Source organism: Pleurodeles waltl, chromosome 7, assembly GCF_031143425.1.
Source record: "Pleurodeles waltl isolate 20211129_DDA chromosome 7, aPleWal1.hap1.20221129, whole genome shotgun sequence".
NCBI lineage: Eukaryota > Metazoa > Chordata > Amphibia > Caudata > Salamandridae > Pleurodeles > Pleurodeles waltl.
The window spans coordinates 216,980,583-216,998,853 of NC_090446.1; the positions used below are offsets into that span (position 1 = coordinate 216,980,583).

Below are 18,271 nucleotides of genomic sequence, written 5' to 3' on the forward strand. Positions count from 1 at the left end.
CTCTAGTTTTCCTTACCTCTTCCTGATTACAGGTTTTTTTTTGTGCAAGATCTCCAACAAAATCTTATGTGCCTGGGAACACCTCTTGCCAAACTATTTGTGTGGGCAGGTTTAATAGTTTTTCAGCTACTAGAGAAAGCTGCCAGAATACTAGCATCTGAGGATTCCACATTTAAACAGGTGAAAACGTCAGAATGACAGGTAGCAACCAGATTAGAGATAAAATTAGCAGGGGCGTTTTATGGCCCAATTTACCCTTCAACCTGATTCATTGTTGTTACAGGTTCCTTGATTAAGTACCCAGAATCCACGGGAGTCTCGACCTGGATAAAAGTGAAACTAAAGTGTTATGGTCACTATGTATTTCCCACTCAACCTTGAAATTTACAAGGGAAAAAATAAACATGCAGAGACTAACATATAGGTAATTGTGAATCTAGCACCCCTGCCCTTGAACGCAGGTGTCTTCTCTTCAAAACTAGGTTCATAGCTATTAAGCAGATTACCTAAATTACAATCTGTGATCAATTTTCTTAGCATATCCCCCTGCCCCATACAGGGAGTGCAGAATTATTAGGCAAATGAGTATTTTGACCACATCATCCTCTTTATGCATGTTGTCTTACTCCAAGCTGTATAGGCTCAAAAGCCTACTACCAATTAAGCATATTAGGTGATGTGCATCTCTGTAATGAGAAGGGGTGTGGTCTAATGACATCAACACCCTATATCAGGTGTGCATAATTATTAGGCAACTTCCTTTCCTTTGGCAAAATGGGTCAAAAGAAGGACTTGACAGGCTCAGAAAAGTCAAAAATAGTGAGATATCTTGCAGAGGGATGCAGCACTCTTAAAATTGCAAAGCTTCTGAAGCGTGATCATCGAACAATCAAGCGTTTCATTCAAAATAGTCAACAGGGTCGCAAGAAGCGTGTGGAAAAACCAAGGCGCAAAATAACTGCCCATGAACTGAGAAAAGTCAAGCGTGCAGCTGCCACGATGCCACTTGCCACCAGTTTGGCCATATTTCAGAGCTGCAACATCACTGGAGTGCCCAAAAGCACAAGGTGTGCAATACTCAGAGACATGGCCAAGGTAAGAAAGGCTGAAAGACGACCACCACTGAACAAGACACACAAGCTGAAATGTCAAGACTGGGCCAAGAAATATCTCAAGACTGATTTTTCTAAGGTTTTATGGACTGATGAAATGAGAGTGAGTCTTGATGGGCCAGATGGATGGGCCCGTGGCTGGATTGGTAAAGGGCAGAGAGCTCCAGTCCGACTCAGACGCCAGCAAGGTGGAGGTGGAGTACTGGTTTGGGCTGGTATCATCAAAGATGAGCTTGTGGGGCTTTTTCGGGTTGAGGATGGAGTCAAGCTCAACTCCCAGTCCTACTGCCAGTTCCTGGAAGACACCTTCTTCAAGCAGTGGTACAGGAAGAAGTCTGCATCCTTCAAGAAAAACATGATTTTCATGCAGGACAATGCTCCATCACACGCGTCCAAGTACTCCACAGCGTGGCTGGCAAGAAAGGGTATAAAAGAAGGAAATCTAATGACATGGCCTCCTTGTTCACCTGATCTGAACCCCATTGAGAACCTGTGGTCCATCATCAAATGTGAGATTTACAAGGAGGGAAAACAGTACACCTCTCTGAACAGTGTCTGGGAGGCTGTGGTTGCTGCTGCACGCAATGTTGATGGTGAACAGATCAAAACACTGACAGAATCCATGGATGGCAGGCTTTTGAGTGTCCTTGCAAAGAAAGGTGGCTATATTGGTCACTGATTTGTTTTTGTTTTGTTTTTGAATGTCAGAAATGTATATTTGTGAATGTTGAGATGTTATATTGGTTTCACTGGTAATAATAAATAATTGAAATGGGTATATATGTTTTTTTGTTAAGTTGCCTAATAATTATGCACAGTGATAGTCACCTGCACACACAGATATCCCCCTAACATAGCTAAAACTAAAAACAAACTAAAAACTACTTCCAAAAATATTCAGCTTTGATATTAATGAGTTTTTTGGGTTCATTGAGAACATGGTTGTTGTTCAATAATAAAGTTAATCCTCAAAAATACAACTTGCCTAATAATTCTGCACTCCCTGTATGTTTAAGGTGGGCCTGATTAGTGAGTAACAATACGTTATCAGTATCCCCATTAAAATGACAACCTGTGCAGGGGGGTACAAATTAAAGTACCCCAACAACATAATCATTGTGAAATTCGGCAAACAACATAACAAAAACACCAATAAACACTCTAAGCTCTCTAACATCATAATGCTAATCTGTGGCTTGTTCTGAGTTATAGACATTCGCAGTTAATATTGTATGCAAATTAAGCAAGGTCAAGCGAAATCCCAGGATGTTAGGTGATTCAGAGGTAACCATCTCTGCTTTATAATTCAGACTTAATAAGCGTCGCTAAACCCCCTCTAGATTCTACTATGGGTAGAAGAAATGGCAGTAACAGCAAAGGTAACATACCCTTCCAGATGTAATCCCAAGTCTCTTGAAAACAAATTATATCATAGGCACAGAGCATCTTGAGCCACACCTCGTCAGATGTTTTGCTACAGACTCCAGCTGTGTTCTAACTTCATATTTTAAGGTCACTGCTTGAGCTTGACACCTTAGTCAGCACCAAGTTGCCTGCCCCAGGCACAGGGTCCAGTCAGTCAGGATCCTCTAGTCTGGTCAATGACAGGCGATTCCTAAACGGCAGGCTAGGACCCAGCCCCTGATGGAGCAAGCTGACAGTGCTATGTCGCTGCCCAGAGTTCATCCCCCATCAACAAGGGCCCACAAGGGCCTGATCTTAGGAGGCTGATGAAAACTCTAATGGAAATACTGAAATTCTACTGTCTGGAACAGTACTAATCTTAAGATTATAAAGAATATAGCCTGCCCTCATAGTGTTACAAAAGTTAACAACTATGCATCGCCTGTGCTTTTTTTGCAAGAGTTCTCTATCTAATCCACTCTCCAAACCATGATAATCCCTTCAAAAAGGGTTGATCAAAATTAACCCTGCTGGTCAACCATTGTGTAACGTTGTTCTTAAGTTGCTGAAAGCTTTCCACTCCTTTAACCTTAAGCGGGGGGACATCAGTCATTGCTAAAACGTAGAGAGTGGATGCTGGCGGTAACTGAATAACTACACCACATGTTTTTTTACCTGGGGCAGCCTTAGCAAAGTGATGGGGTTCCCTCCCAGGCGTTCTGAATCTACATTCCCAGTCTTAATCGAAGGAGAATTTCTGCTAATACAGTCATTAGTTGGGGCAACCTGACTAAACGTAAATTGTGAGGTAGTGTGGCATCAGAGGCCACACTACCTCACTACCTGTATTATCAGCGGTGTTAATAGAATGATCCCCGCCCCATGCTCGGTCTCTAGTGGAGAGGTTGGATAGGAGCTACTGGGCTGGACCTCAGAGGTGACATTAAGGGCATCATGAGTAATACAGGACAAGGGAGTTGAATTGCTCCTGAGATTCTCAATATGCATGTGAATGAACCACACAGTCTCTCCTGACTTCCCCACCATTTTCTCAATATTGGCAACTTGTGCACTAAGAGCATCAAAGACAGTCAAGATTTTTGCTTCCACTTTAAGGAAAAGGTCTTGATGATTACAAGGGTCTGTAGGTGATGTGGGGTCCAGGACAGGGTTTCCATTTTTCACCCCCTTTCCAGAATTACTACCAAGCTTGGGTTTACTAATCAACGCAGTATTTTTAGTTTTCGTCCTAGCGCCCTCCCTGCTAGCTCTGGCCAAGTGAGGGGTTGTTGTGCACTCAGGATCCGTGATATGGTTTACTGGCACAACGTCAATAATGGCACTGTGCGACGAGACACGTAGATTATAAGAACCCTCCATAGGTATATATGTGGATCTCCACTTGACCTCTTAAAGGGGAGAATTAATGACAATTAAGGGCTAGCTGGTGTTCCACACCTGTGATTTCCTCCTTAAGGTCCCACACTGCGTTATTGAGGAAGGATAATATAGCCTTGTTTGTCCTAGGTCTTTTGTCAGTCACATAAGTAGAAGCCACTTTCCTCTTCCCCATATTGTCGTTAGCCACAAGGATAATAATGCATTTCTCGCCCCAAAATCAGACACAGAGCCAAAGCAGGATAAAAGATGGCTTACCATCAAATGCAGCCTGAAGCACTTCCCAGAAGAGGATCCAGCTGGAAGGTAGCAAACATTTAGAGGTGTGGCCCATCCTCTCCCAGGCTCTAATGGATGCAGACTGGCCCTCCCTTAGCCCGGACTTTGCCACAGCACGTTTTGGGCAACAGGAGTAACAACTGCGCTGTATAGCTCTGTCAGCCCTCCTCCTCCTGGCCCCTCCTCTCTGGCTGCACAAGTCTGTCCGGGGACTCAAAGTCCTGATATGCAGAGTCCCCTGTCTCTCAGTTACTTTTTGTCTATCATTCTTTTCTCTGATTCCCTCCCTCCTCTGTATCGCTATGAGCCCCTTGGCAACCTCTAGCTTCTCTTGCTTTGCCTTTTCGTTCTCAAAAATGTTGAGAAACACTGCTCGAAATGACAAAGGTGCAGCCTCCCGATCTAGCATGGTTGAGCCACAACCATTTGAGTCATAGGTGAGTTAAATGGAGCTAACAAACTGTGTAGCACCCAAGCGTGTTAGGACACTTGATTAGTGGACAATAACTAAACCTTCCCTTTTTGGGTATCTTATTAGTGCCAACATTTGTTGGCATAAATTCTGTTGTCTTACCTAAGCTTTGCTAGATTATTCTGCCTAGGTCTTATGGCTGAGGCGGGCATTCCTATGTCGGATGCAACCACACTGGTGGTAAAACCTATGCTGACCCCGAAGACAACTCTATTATACAAAATTCCCTTTCGCACTTTGGCAGAAAAAGAAAATCCACTACAATAGCAGATGGAAATTCGACTCTACAATCTCTAACTCAGTCGTCAGTTTTCTTATAAATTTATAATATTATAGGGACACCAAGAAGTTTTCAGGAAAATTTAGCAAATTGTGTAGTAAAAATAGTGACTTTCTGTTTCTTAATTGTTTTCTTTATTCACTGCACTGTATTTTCTTCTCATTTTGTCTGTGATTTCTTTCCCCCATAGGTGAAAAACCATACGAATGTTACGTTTGTCACGCCAAGTTCACGCAGAGCGGTACCTTGAAAATGCACATTTTACAAAAACATACACAAAACGTACCAAAGTATCACTGTCCACATTGCGGAATTGTCATTTCGCGGAAAAGCGACTTGGGTAAGTATCAGACACAATTAAGCATAGCTCAATGTTTCTGGTTATGTATTTTATTCAAATAAATATTTAATTTAATAAGCTATCATTCTCTGCCTTAATTTAGCCTGTCCACGTTCCAAGCCCCATTATTTGGGACAGAGAACTGTCATTCAAAACAAGGTTTGCCCACATTTCCATTAGAGTAATGTTATATATTTGTGAACACATTAAGAACGTATTTTACTATAATCATAATCAGATGAAAGCCTTCACAGTTGGTGTCAACATCAAAGTTAGAAAAGTGAAAATATTTAAGTGCTGTTTAATTTTGACATAAGTGAGCCAACAACTCTTAGCTGCTTTAACCAACTGGGTTGTCATGTGGCCCTTCTGGGGTCCATGTGCCAGTCCACTGTAGAGCAGCCCCCCCTAAGTCCCTCCGTATAAACAACCACTCTGGGCTGGGCATGTCCAAGAGCCAGCGCATCAGCAATTACAGCAATGCGGCTGCATAATGTAGCTCGTAGCTGGGGGCCCTAGGCATCCACACCCTAGCAGAGATTAGAATTTACCTAGTGCCACCCTCTTCCGACCAAGGACATCAAGAGGCATCCACACCCTAGCAGAGATTAGAATTTACCTAGTACCATCCTCTTCCGACCAAGGAGATCAAGAGGCATCCACACCCTAGCAGAGATTAGAATTTACCTAGTGCCACCCTCTTCCGACCAAGGACATCAAGAGGCATCCACACCCTAGCAGAGATTAGAATTTACCTAGTGCCACCCTCTTCCGACCAAGGACATCAAGAGGCATCAACACCCTAGCAGAGATTAGAATTTACCTAGTGCCACCCTCTTCCGACCAGGACATCAAGCCAGGTCGTTGAGGACGGAGTCCAAGTTGCAGAAAAAATGCTTGGGCAGACAAACTGGAAGGGGGGGGAGGTCGAGAAGAGAAGTGGTACAATAATCTGTGTAACACCAGAATTTTTGCTATGGCCTCTCTGGCCATTGGTGAGAGTGCTAAGGAGTTCCAGAATGCCAGTGAGCTGTGGGTGCCAGCCACCACAGTCCCCAGATCTCCCTGTATAAGGTCATCATTGGTATGATAGATGTTTACATCCAGATACTGGAAGGTGTTAGAACGCCATCCCGCTACCAGGCCAGGAAATATGTCCTGCTCCGTCTGCGTTAGACAGGACATGGGAAACAGGCAGGACTTTGCCTAGTTCGATTTTAGGTCTGAAGCCTTACCGAAATCCTCCAGTGCCTCCATCATTCGGGTTTCTATTCACATCTTGTAGGTACACCAGTGCATCATGAGCGTAGAGTGAGACAGTATCCCATGTTTGACCCCTCAGGATACCCCCTTTTGGGCCCTGTAGGCGAAATAGGCCTTGCAAGTGGCTCCTGAGCCAGTGAGAGAATGATCAGTGAAAGCAGACAGCCCTGTCTGATGTCCTTATGCATTCTAAGAGCAGCTGAGATTGTTCTGCACGATCGGACCTGAACAACTGGAGTGGTGTAAAGCAGGGCTATCCAGTGCAGTATCTCTGGACCAAACCCCATTCTCTCCAACCCTTCTCTAAAGTAGGGCCAGCCAAGGCTGTTGAATACCTTCTCAATATCAAGAGAAAGGACCATGTGCAGTGGTGTCGCCTGTGGGTTCTCTTCCATGAGTCAAAAGAGAAAAAATCATCTTTACCTTATGTAGGATTAAAAAAAGTAGATTTGCAATGCAAGCTTCCCTCACACACACAGAGAAAAGGTGCAGTGCCAGCACCACTCACTCATAGAACATTTAAAAAGAGGTAGTTGGCATGTAACATTTCCTCAAATAGTGATCAGGTACAGCACAGTAAACAAATCAACCCTCATGCACAGAGAACCTATACAGCATGTGCAGCTCCCATGTAAGTGCTGGCTAGTACACCTATTTCACCTGGCATTAGATAAAAGATGGTTACTCCCCTATAAGCATGAAGGTTAAGAAGACTACTTGGATCAGTTATCTCTCCATTAAAAAAAGATGACTTTTAGCGCGTTGCCCTGCTTTTCCTAAACTGAGGGTCGAGACCAGATTTTTGGTGGGTAGTTAAAGTCAAAGCAATAAATAAAGATGCATTTACATTCTATAGTTATATTGCCCATTTGCTGCGCTTCAAAGACAGAGGTCAAATATCAGGCCTTGTCTTCTGTGAAAGTGCTGCTTATGTTTTTTTTTAACACAGAGATTGGTGTTCACGAACTCCTCTCACATTGCGCTCAGAGAAAAAAAAGTGAAGTGAATTATGTGACAATCTTGCTGGGGTACAGAGAGTGTAAAATGAAAGGTTGTAGGATGTCATTTTTCATAACACACAACAAAATACAGACACCTGTAAATGAAATGAATGTATTCAGCAGTTAGGAAAGCAAAATGGAAGCATTTTTGTAATTCTAAAGCGAATTGGAAGCAAAGTTTTTAATAGGATCGAAACAAATCAAGGCACTTTATTTGATTATGCAAAAATGATAAAAATGAACTGAAACCCAATTCCCACAGATTATTATTTGTGTGCAATATAGTTTTATGAGTAAACCTGTACGTCCGTGCAGATTTACTGGCCACTTCAGTGGAAAATGTGATGTCAGTAAATGACAGGGCACTGCCACAAGGTACTTTAGTTACATTAAAAAGTTGCCTGCCTAATCTCCATTAAAGCTACATGGCTTGCAAAAGTTTTTTGTTCCAAAAAGTGGGTTGTGTTTTTAAAAGGTTTGGGGAGCTCTGCTACAGGAGATTTAAACTACATTTATGTGTACTGTAAATCGAACATGTCAGTATCAGCCAAACTGAAATAGTGTCTGGAGATTTACAGGTTAGATTGATGTTGAGAACAGACTGAGTGGTTGGAGTATAGAGATTGACTCCATCTTTCGTGCTAAGCAATTCTGAATTCCAAACCACGTTACAATGTTGCAATTCTTTTTAATATTCTGTTAATTATTTCCATTGACACTGTTTTGTTCGTTTTTATTTTTTTAACTATGTAAATTTTAGGATGCTGATTTTAATAAAATCATAAAGCATATTCTTATTGTTTCTTCTTCAATGTGTCTGTTCAATGTGAAAAGAAATTTGGAACCCACTAACAACAAATAATCCTGTGAATACTCACAGGACTGACAGTTATTCGGAACTCACCATCCTATTGTAATGCTTAGGTGGTTATGGGCTGCAGCCCACCAGGTTTCCAGACTCTGGTAGATGTGTTCCGCCCAACCAAGCATGTTGTAGCTTAGATAAGGAGGTTTTAGAACACCAATTGTTGTGGTTTTTGTTCCAAAACCTTATTGATCCTTTGCAAATTGTGGCCTATACCTTTCCGACAGGTCACAATGAATAGATTATGATGCACTGTCCTTTGTTCTCTGGTCTACTCACATGTTGTGTTCTATGAAAGTACTCAACATGAGAGGGTGGTAGAAGAGGATATTGGGTAAAAGAAGATTTAACAGAATGGCTCAATAACTAACACTAGAGAATGGCAATGTAGTGAGAAGCTAATTCTGAGTCAGTGAAGACGTAGTCTCTGATAATACACTGTGCAGTTTCTGTTCCATGAGAATGATGGAGCACGCAGTGTGATTCTAGCTGACCCACATGTTACCTGTTTGCCGCTGTTTCTAAGGGCTTGACAAGAAGGCCTGATGTTGGGAGGAACTTGGACTAGGTCAGTTATGGGATGAAGGGATGTTAACATTTTGGCAATGTAATTCCAGGAGTTGCAGATGAGTTGATAGGGGAGGTGTTTGCAGGAGGCAATGCTAATAAACCCATTTTAACTTTCTTCTCATTGCAGATCGCCTTGGGTTGGATCAAGGCTGTTGGATGCCAATGGGCACCCATCCATTTATGCTTGGCTCCAGTTTGAGATGTGGGAGCAATTGTTCTCAATGTTATTACTGAACATAGGAATAAGATCATCATCTTCACAAATGATGTTTAAAGGTGGCTGATTGTGGAGGTGATATGATCATTTCTTGGTAGGCCTTAACATTTATTTGGAAAAAGTTCCATATTCTGCAGATTCCTTACCTTTGTATTTACTCCAGGCGTCAGACTGGATCTGGAGAATTTTCTGAGCAATACCCGTGCGCGCCATTAGGAGGCGCTGAACGGCTCTGCGTCTGTCGGTGGCATTGTCTGCGCCGGATATGATGTTGTGGTTCCTACATAGGCGCCGCCCCAACACACTGACGTTAGTTCTTTTCTTTCCATGCCAGCTAGCTCTGATCCAATGAGAGCTACCCCACAGCCTTTTTTTTACCTTTTGTCGAAGAGTTTTTCGAGTTTTCAACTCCTGGGTGTCATTGAGGAAGATCTTGTTCAAGCCCTGTGGGCGATGTCCGTGATGAATCCGCACCTCGGGTGCCTTTGGTGCCTGGAGCGCAACTACAACCCAAATTCGTGCTTCGAGTGTTGGCCATGCATCCAAAGGCTTTGAGGGAGCAGTCCCTGAAGGTAATGGCTGCCTGAGGCTTAACTCCATGCAAGTTGAGAGGAATGTTCCCAGATCGGTCGCAGAGTCCTCCATCGTTGTCGTCCCACTCCAAGCCCTCGGGGCAATCAGGTACGTCGAGGCACAAGAAGAAGTCTAAAAAATTAAAGCGTTCTTCAGCTTCTCATTGTCGGTTGGCCGACGAGAAGAGGGAGCATCAACGTTCTAGGCCTCTCTGAGAAGCTTGTACCTGAGCCGACTTCGCAGCTCCCTGAGTTTCCGGGAGCCGGAGCGACCCCTGCCCAATCAAAAGTGTTTTATGAGGCCATGTGCCTCATTTTCGGGCAGCCTGACATCGCTGAAGCACCTTCAGGCCCAGCAGAGTAATAAGGGGCCTCTATTGGCTTTGGCACCAAGGGCCACCCATGGATCCTGCCCTGGATCCAGAACTAAGCCGGTCATACTCATTCGTATCCCAGACTCTGACACTGAGCCGGATGAGTGTCGTATGATGCAGACTCTGGCAGAAGCCTTGCCACCTATGTCGAATCCTGAGCCCCTTTCTTTTGGGCTAGGTTACAGTGAGGAACGGGAGGGATCGCTGGACCCTTTAGAGTACCAGCTCCAAGACCCTATGGACTGGTGTACAGACTTAGGTGAAGCCAGCGGACTGGATACTTCTCAAGAAACTAGCATGATTTCTCCCCCTACTGTGGCTACAGGGGAGGGAGCTTCCTAATCCATGCCGGTGAGAAGAGGAGCTTAGGTCCTGGACCTTGAGTTGCCTAAGGTGGCAGTCAGGCTTAACCTCCTGACAGAGGTGCTCCAACCTGGAGCTTGCTACTCAGAACCCATGCTCCCTTTTAATGAGGTCCTCACAGAGATCCTACTGAGCACCTGGTCCAAACCCAGCACAAGGACTCCTGTGAACAGGTCAATTGCCTACCACCATAGTCGCTCTCCAGGGGACCCATGTTTTCTGAAGCAACACCCCACCCCTGAGAGCTGGGGTATCCAAGCCTCCACTTCCCAGGGCGCGTTCCCTTCTGCACCCGCGGGTAGGGAATCCAAAAGGCGGGATACACTTGGGAAGAAATGTTTTTCTTCTACCAGGTTAGTATTGCGGTCTGTGAATATTGCATGCTGTTACTCCCACACACGGTGGGATACGGTTGCACTAGCTCCACCAGGTCCTGGAGGAGGCCGGGCTTGTAGTCTCTCAGGCAGTTGCAGATGGGAGAGATGCAGCGAAGTTCACCATCCATTGCGGACTGGACCTAACAACTCGCTAGGCAGAGCAGTTTTGTAGACAGTGGCCCTGGGGCGCCCCACCTTGCTGAGGAGGTCTGGCTTTTCTGGGGATATCCAGGCTACTTTGATTGACATGCTCTTTGATGGCCCCGTCTCTTCAAAGACAAAGCAGACTCAGCGCTCGAGTGCTTCAAGGACTCTGGAGCTATGGCCAGGTCCTTGGGCCTCGCGGCAGCCCCTTGTCCCCCTTTCGTCCCTTTTGTGGCCTTCAACCGCATCCAATCTTGGCAAGCCATCGTCCCGGGCATGCTGCTCAGCCTCTGTGTGGCCAAGGGCGTGGGATCCACTGATCCTGTGGATCAGGGAGCCAGTGGTCTGGCCATTCCACTGTCCCCTCCCACCCTGCAGTAGCCCCTGAGCCTTCCTAGTGTAACTCCCCACTAAAGGATAGTCAGAGGCTCTCTTGGCCAAGGGAGCCATAGAGACGAGTCATGTGCCAGAAGTAGGTCATGGTTGCTATTCCCACCACTTTCTGGTACCCAAAAACGACCAGGGCCTCTGCCGTATCCTAGACCTTCGGTCCCTCAATCTCTTCCTCAATAAGGAGAAGTTCAAGATGATCCCTCTGGCTCAGGTGCTCTGTGCCCTTGACCCAGGGGATGGATGGTAGCGTTGGATTTGCAGTACGCTTCATCCTCCCTGCCCACAGACGCTACTTGGTGGGCCATGAGCACTTTGAATTTACCGTGCTCCCTTTTGGGCTTACCAGTGCCCCTCAGGTGTTCACCAAGGTGATGGCGGTGGTCGCAGCACATCTGCGCAGATCAGGAGTTTCAGGCTTCTCCTATCTTGACGACTGGCTATTGAAGGCGGGCTTGCACGATGCAGTCGTCTCCAGCCTCCGGACTATGGCGGACCTCCTGCACTTGCTGGGTTCACTATAAACGCGCTGAAGACACACCTGACTCCCTCTCAAATGCTCCCTTTCATCTTTCATCAGAGCTGATTTAGACACAGTCCAGTTTCAGGCTTGTTCTCTGAGCGGCAAATCCAGAATATTAAGGATATTCTAGCCATGATACCGATGTTTCAGCCTCTATCCTGGATTTTGGTGAGAATGACTCTGAGGCTGCTGGGCCTCAAGGCTTCCTGCATCCTGCTGGTGACACATGCCAGATGGCATATGTGGGCTTTTCAATGTGACCAGAAGTTCCAGTGGGCTTAGAATCAGGGGAATCTCTCCAGCAAGGTCCAGATCTCAGAGGGAACTGCACAAGATCTGCAGTGGTATTTGGGTCAAAGGCAGATCTCTCTAACTTCCCCATCTAGATCTGACAATAGTGACAGGTGTGTCACTCCTGTGATGGGGAGGTCATCTGGGAGAGGTGGAGATCAGAGGTATATAGGTGGTCATTACAACATTGGTGGTAAAAGCCGCTTACCGCCATGCAGAAGACCGCCAACACACCGCCGCGGCCGCGGAATTCCGCCACAGCTATTATGACCCACATCTCGAAATCCGACAAAATTCAGACACCCACACAAGTCCGCCACACCAAAGGTCAGTGATAAACTGGCGAAAACAAATCCTCCACCGTCACACCAACAGATATACACCCACGCTATCACGACACACAAACCCACGCGGCGGTCTTTCAACCACGGTATTCCATTGGCGGTACACACCGCCGCGCTCAAAATACACACACTTCTTTCTACAAAACACCGCCACATTGGACAATTCGAAATACACACACCTGATACACATACACACACCACTCCCACACACCCATTACAATATAAAACACACACCCACATCACCCACAAACCCCTACGACCACTATTACAGAGAGAAGGCCAGAGAGAGACACCACCATCCACAAACTAGCAGCCACAGGCATTCAACACCATCACCCACACAACTTCCACGCACAAAACACCACACACCACTACATATCACCACACTTATTACCACACACACCACCCCACACATCACCTACACCCCCCCATGGCACGGCAAAGACACCCCAGGTTTTCGGAGGAGGAGCTCAGGGTCATGGTAGAGGAAATCGTCGGGGTAGAGCCACAGCTATTTGGAGCGCAGGTGCAGCACACCTCAATTGCAAGGAAGATGGAGCTATGGAGAAGAATAGTCGACAGGGTCAATGCAGTGGGACAACACACAAGAAATCGGGACGACATCAGGAAGAGGTGGAACGACCTACGGGGGAAGGTGCCTTCCGTGGTCTCAAGACACCACCAGGCGGTTCAGCGGACTGGCGGCGGACCCGCACCTCCTCACCCACAACTAACAACATGGGAGGAGCAGGTCTTGGCGATTCTGCATCCTGAGGGCCTCGCAGGAGTCGGTGGAGGAATGGACTCCGGTAAGTCAAACCTTTAACTACCATATCCCACACCCTACCTGCATGCTATCACATACACCCGCCCTCGCCCCCACCCCTATCACTCCAACTCCTCACAAATGTACCAATATCACAAACCACACATCCCAAGACCAAGCCCTGCATGCAACACCAACGCATGGACACCCATCACTAAAGCTTGCCCACTGCACTTACCCATACACCCCCCCTAAACCAGCATCACACAAGCCCCCACACAGGAATGAAAGCACCGGGTACACGGTCACCCACCCATTGCACACCATGACACACACAGATGCAATAATCATGCTTTTACACCCCTGCAGGACCACTACCCAACGCCACCAGACAAGAGGGTCCAGACATCTCCACCCCACCCACAGAATAGGCCCACAGTGATGACAGCAGCTCTGTCCAACTGGATCTAAATGACCAGCACGGACCATTGTGGGCCTCGGGACAGTCGGTTTCCCTCACAAGGGCACAGGCCACCACAGACCTACCCCCCTCTGGTAACACCAGCACAGCACCCACCCAGCGGGCCCATACCTCCGTCCCCAGGACACGTCAATCAGCTGTGTGTCCACCACTACAGGGAACCCAGGATAACCCACCACCCCAACAACAACAGGCACCTGGGGGCAGTGGTAGTGGGCACACGGTCCAGGGGACGGAGGCCCAGGAACACAGGGGAACTGGGAGGGCTGCTGTGCGACAGGGGGCGGACAGGCCAAGGGAACCCACTCTCCACGAGGCCCTCTCCTCCATCATGGGAGCATACCACCACTCCCAGGAGACGATGGCAACGGTCCTGGCCAAGTTTCAGGAGACCCAGCGCATACAGGAGGAACAGTATTTGGGCTTCAGGGAGGAACTCAGAACCATCAGCTCCGCCCTGGGCAACATCGTAGGGGTGCTGAAGGAAATACTCAACACCAGGAGGGACACTGTGGCACTACAAGGGGCCCCTGACACCAGCATGGACGATGAACTGCCCACCACCTCCGCCGGCGCTAGTGCACAGGAGGCACCGCCACAGGACCACCACACCAGCACCCCACCCCCTGCAGATGGAGAACCACCCCGCAAGCGGTCCCTGAGATCCAGGAACAAGACAGAGCACGATGCCAAGACCCCCGCCAAGAAATGAGACCACCCTGATTGTCATCCCACTGTCCCACTTTGTCACCCTGTCCATATTGGTACTGCCCCAGCTCCACTTCCTATGCTTATATGGGCAATGCACCTATGAGACAAATAGACTGGACTCTGCCATGGACACTCCTCCGCCATCACCCCTCACCATTTAACTTCCCCCTTTAATATTTTGTATGTAAACAAACACACCTAAAGCACCAAAAGATCTGGAGTCTGTCTGTGATTTTGAAATAGTGTATTTGCAATGACAGTGACAACATTTCCAGGAAATAGTAATGTCAACATACCTATGTCACACAGCTCTAGTCCATGAGGAATCTAAGCAGATGACACACGTTGGGACCGACACCTGTGAAACCGTAAGGGAAAGTGTCAACTCAGTGACCATACACTGGCTGAAATCGACAGACAGGAGAGAGGTAGTAGTGTTAAAGTACATGTACTAGGCAGGAATGTATTCTCACCTGTGTTTCACTGGAAATATTGCTGGATGACTAAGTCCCTGTTGTCAATGTCTTCTTCCTCTGCTTCCTCCTCATCACTGTCCACAGGCTCCACAGCTGCCACAACACCGCCATCTGGACCATCCTCCTGCAGAAAAGGCACCTGTGGTCGCAAAGCCAAGTTATGAAACATACAGCAGGCCACGATGATCTGGCACACCTTCTTTGGTGAGTAGAATAGGGATCCACCTGTCATATTGCGGCACCTAAACCTGGCCTTCAGGAGGCCGAAGGTGCGTTCGATCACCCTCCTAGTCCGCCCATGGGCCTCATTGTAGCGTTCCTCTGCCCTGGTCCTGGGATTCCTCACTGGGGTCAGTAGCCATGACAGGTTGGGGTAACCAGAGTCACCTAATAACCACACCCGGTGCCTCTGTAGTTGACCCATCACATAAGGGATGCTGCTATTCCGCATGATGTAGGTGTCATGCACTGAGCCAGGGAACATGGCATTCACATGGGAGATGTACGGGTCAGCCAAACATACCATCTGTACATTCATCGAATGATAACTCTTCCGGTTCCTGTACACCTGTTCACTCCTGTGGGGGGGGACCAAAGCCACATGGGTCCCATCAATGGCACCTATGATGTTGGGGATATGTCCAAGGGCATAGAAGTCTCCTTTCACTGTAGGCAAGTCCTCCACCTGAGGGAAAACTATGTAGCTGCGCATGTGTTTCAGCAGGACAGACAACACTCTGGGCAATACGTTGGAAAACATAGGCTGGGACATCCCTGATGCCATGGCCACAGTTGTTTGAAAAGACCCACTTGCAAGGAAATGGAGCACTGACAGCACCTGCACTTGAGGGGGGATTCCTGTGGGATGGGGGATTGCTGACATCAGGTCTGGCTCCAACTGGGTACACAGTTACTGGATTGTGGCACGGTCAAACCTGTAGGTGATGATGACATTTCTTTCCTCCATTGTCGACAGGTCCACCAGCGGTCGGTACACCGGAGGATTCCGCCATCTCCTCACATGTCTCAGCGGACGGTGCCTATGAAGGACAACAGCGAGCACAGAGTCAAACAACTCAGAGGTATGTACCCACAGTCTACACAGAACACGATTCATACACAAAATCTGGCCTGTATGTGTGTTGAGAGTAGGCCTAGGTATGTGTGACGTAGTTGGTAACTAGGCCATGTGGGCCCCTGAAATGGCGGCTGCCTGACCTCTAAAGCGGAACAATGGGATGTGAGGTAACTGCGCTGGCGTTGTACACCATCGCAGTAGGTGGTCGAAGACCGCAGCGCAATGCTGCATTGGTTAACATTGGATCCTATGGGTCCCAGGAGCCAATGACGATGTACGCCGGCGGTGATGGTACGCACCGCCGAGGACGTGACCACCATTTTCTAGCTGTTGAATCACTCGATACCTGATCTTCGACAGGAGAGGACCTACACTGCAAGTGCTGCTGTGACCTCGGTCTGGAAGAGACAATGGCTCGTGCGTCTGGGGAAAGGGCCCCTGCCTTCACATCGGAGGAGTTGGAGAAGCTCGTCGACGGGGCCCTCCCCCAGTACCACGCTCCTCTACGGTCCTCCAGACCAACAGGTAAGTACACAGGGAGCATGTTGTATGGGCTATGCCTGTGTGGAGAGGGCTGGTTGTAAGAAGGAAGGGGGCAGAGTCCTGCGTGCATGAAAGACGGTGGGTGCATGTGCCACATGGCAAGGGTAGGGATGGGGCCACTCACTTTGACGGTGCAGTTGGTAATGACTTCTCTTCTTCCCCTGTACATTTCATGTAGGTCAGCGCCCACCAGAAGAAGGATATTTGGCGTGCCATCGCCAAGGACGTCCGGACCCTGGGGGTCCACCACAGACGGAGCACCCACTGCCGGAAAAGATGGGAGGACATTCGCAGCTGGAGCAAGAAGACGGCGGAGGCTCAGCTGGGAATGGCCTCCCAACGTGGGAGGGGTGCCCGTCGAACCATGACCACCCTGATGTTCCGGATCCTGGCGGTGGCCTACCCTGAGTTGGATGGGCGCTTGAGGGCATCACAGCAGACACAAGGGGGGGAGTACACTCTCATTCAGCTGACTTTGTGCCCTTCATAAGGCATGGCCCTGTGGCCCCCCACCCCACCTCTGTAGAGTGCCAAGTACAGCTATTCATGCCCCTGTGTCATCTATGTGTGCAGATGTCGTCCATAGCCTTGTAGGACATTTCCCAGGAATTGCACTGTAGAGCCCATCAGCGCGACGTAGTGCAGGGGGCTGCTGTGTCTGTCTTGTCCGCCACCGGTAGTGGTAAGCCATGCACTCAACCTGTCTTTCTTCTGTTCCCCCCACCCCTTTTTTTGCGGTCTCCCTGTTCTTGTGTCCATTAGCATCATCAGGCGGAGGAGCAGTGGCACCGGAGCACAAGGTAGATGCATCCCACATGGGCATGGAGGCCCACACTACGGACTCGGAATACACCAGTGGGACGGAGGGCGAGGGGAACACCACGGCGGTCACAGGATCTGCAACCAGCGACACAGATTCGTCCTCCGATGGGCGCTCCCTTGTGGTGGCGGCAACATCTGTGCCCGCCACTTCAACAGGTACAGCCGCCACCCCCCGTACCAGCACCGCCCTCCCAGCAGCCCCTCAGCCTTTGCCCCGTGCCCGCTCACCCAGGAGGGTGGGCATCTCGTTCGCCCCAGCCACCTCAGACCCTGCCCCTGTCACCTCTGCTACCCTCAGTGAGGAGGCCATTGACCTCCTCAGGTCCCTCACTGTTGGGCAGTCTACCATTTTGAATGCTATCCAGGGTGTAGAAAGGGAGTTGCAACACACAAATGCATTCCTGGAGGGCATTCATTCTGGTCAGGCTGCCCTTCATCGAACCGTTCAGACTCTGGCCTCAGCACTGATGGCAGCCATTGTCCCTGTGTCTAGCCTCCCCCCTCCAACTTCCTCCACCCAGACCCAATCCCCTGTACCTCTGCCTATCCCAAGCACACCATCAGACCAGCCTGCACACACCTCACCACACAAGGGAAGCTCAGGCAAACATAAGCACCACACATCCCACAGGCACTCACGGAAGCATCACACACATACAGACACCAACATCCACTGCCTCCACTGTGTCCCCCTCGTCGTCGTCTCCCTCCTCCCTCCCAGTCTCATTTACACTCACACCTGCATGCACTACCACTACAGCCACTACGTCCCGCACCAGCACACCCACCACCACACCCTGCTCACGTGCACTCAG

General features: G+C 48.4%; 1 protein-coding gene across 1 annotated transcript in view; it reads left to right on the forward strand.

Annotated features, from left to right (window-relative positions):
* Positions 1-18,271, forward strand: part of CTCFL (CCCTC-binding factor like) — a 197,308-nt gene that overhangs the window by 92,809 nt on the left and 86,228 nt on the right. The window contains exon 7 of the mRNA XM_069201618.1: positions 5,136-5,285. Within this exon, the coding sequence (XP_069057719.1) occupies positions 5,136-5,285 (150 nt within the window). The remainder of the gene's footprint in view (positions 1-5,135; positions 5,286-18,271) is intronic.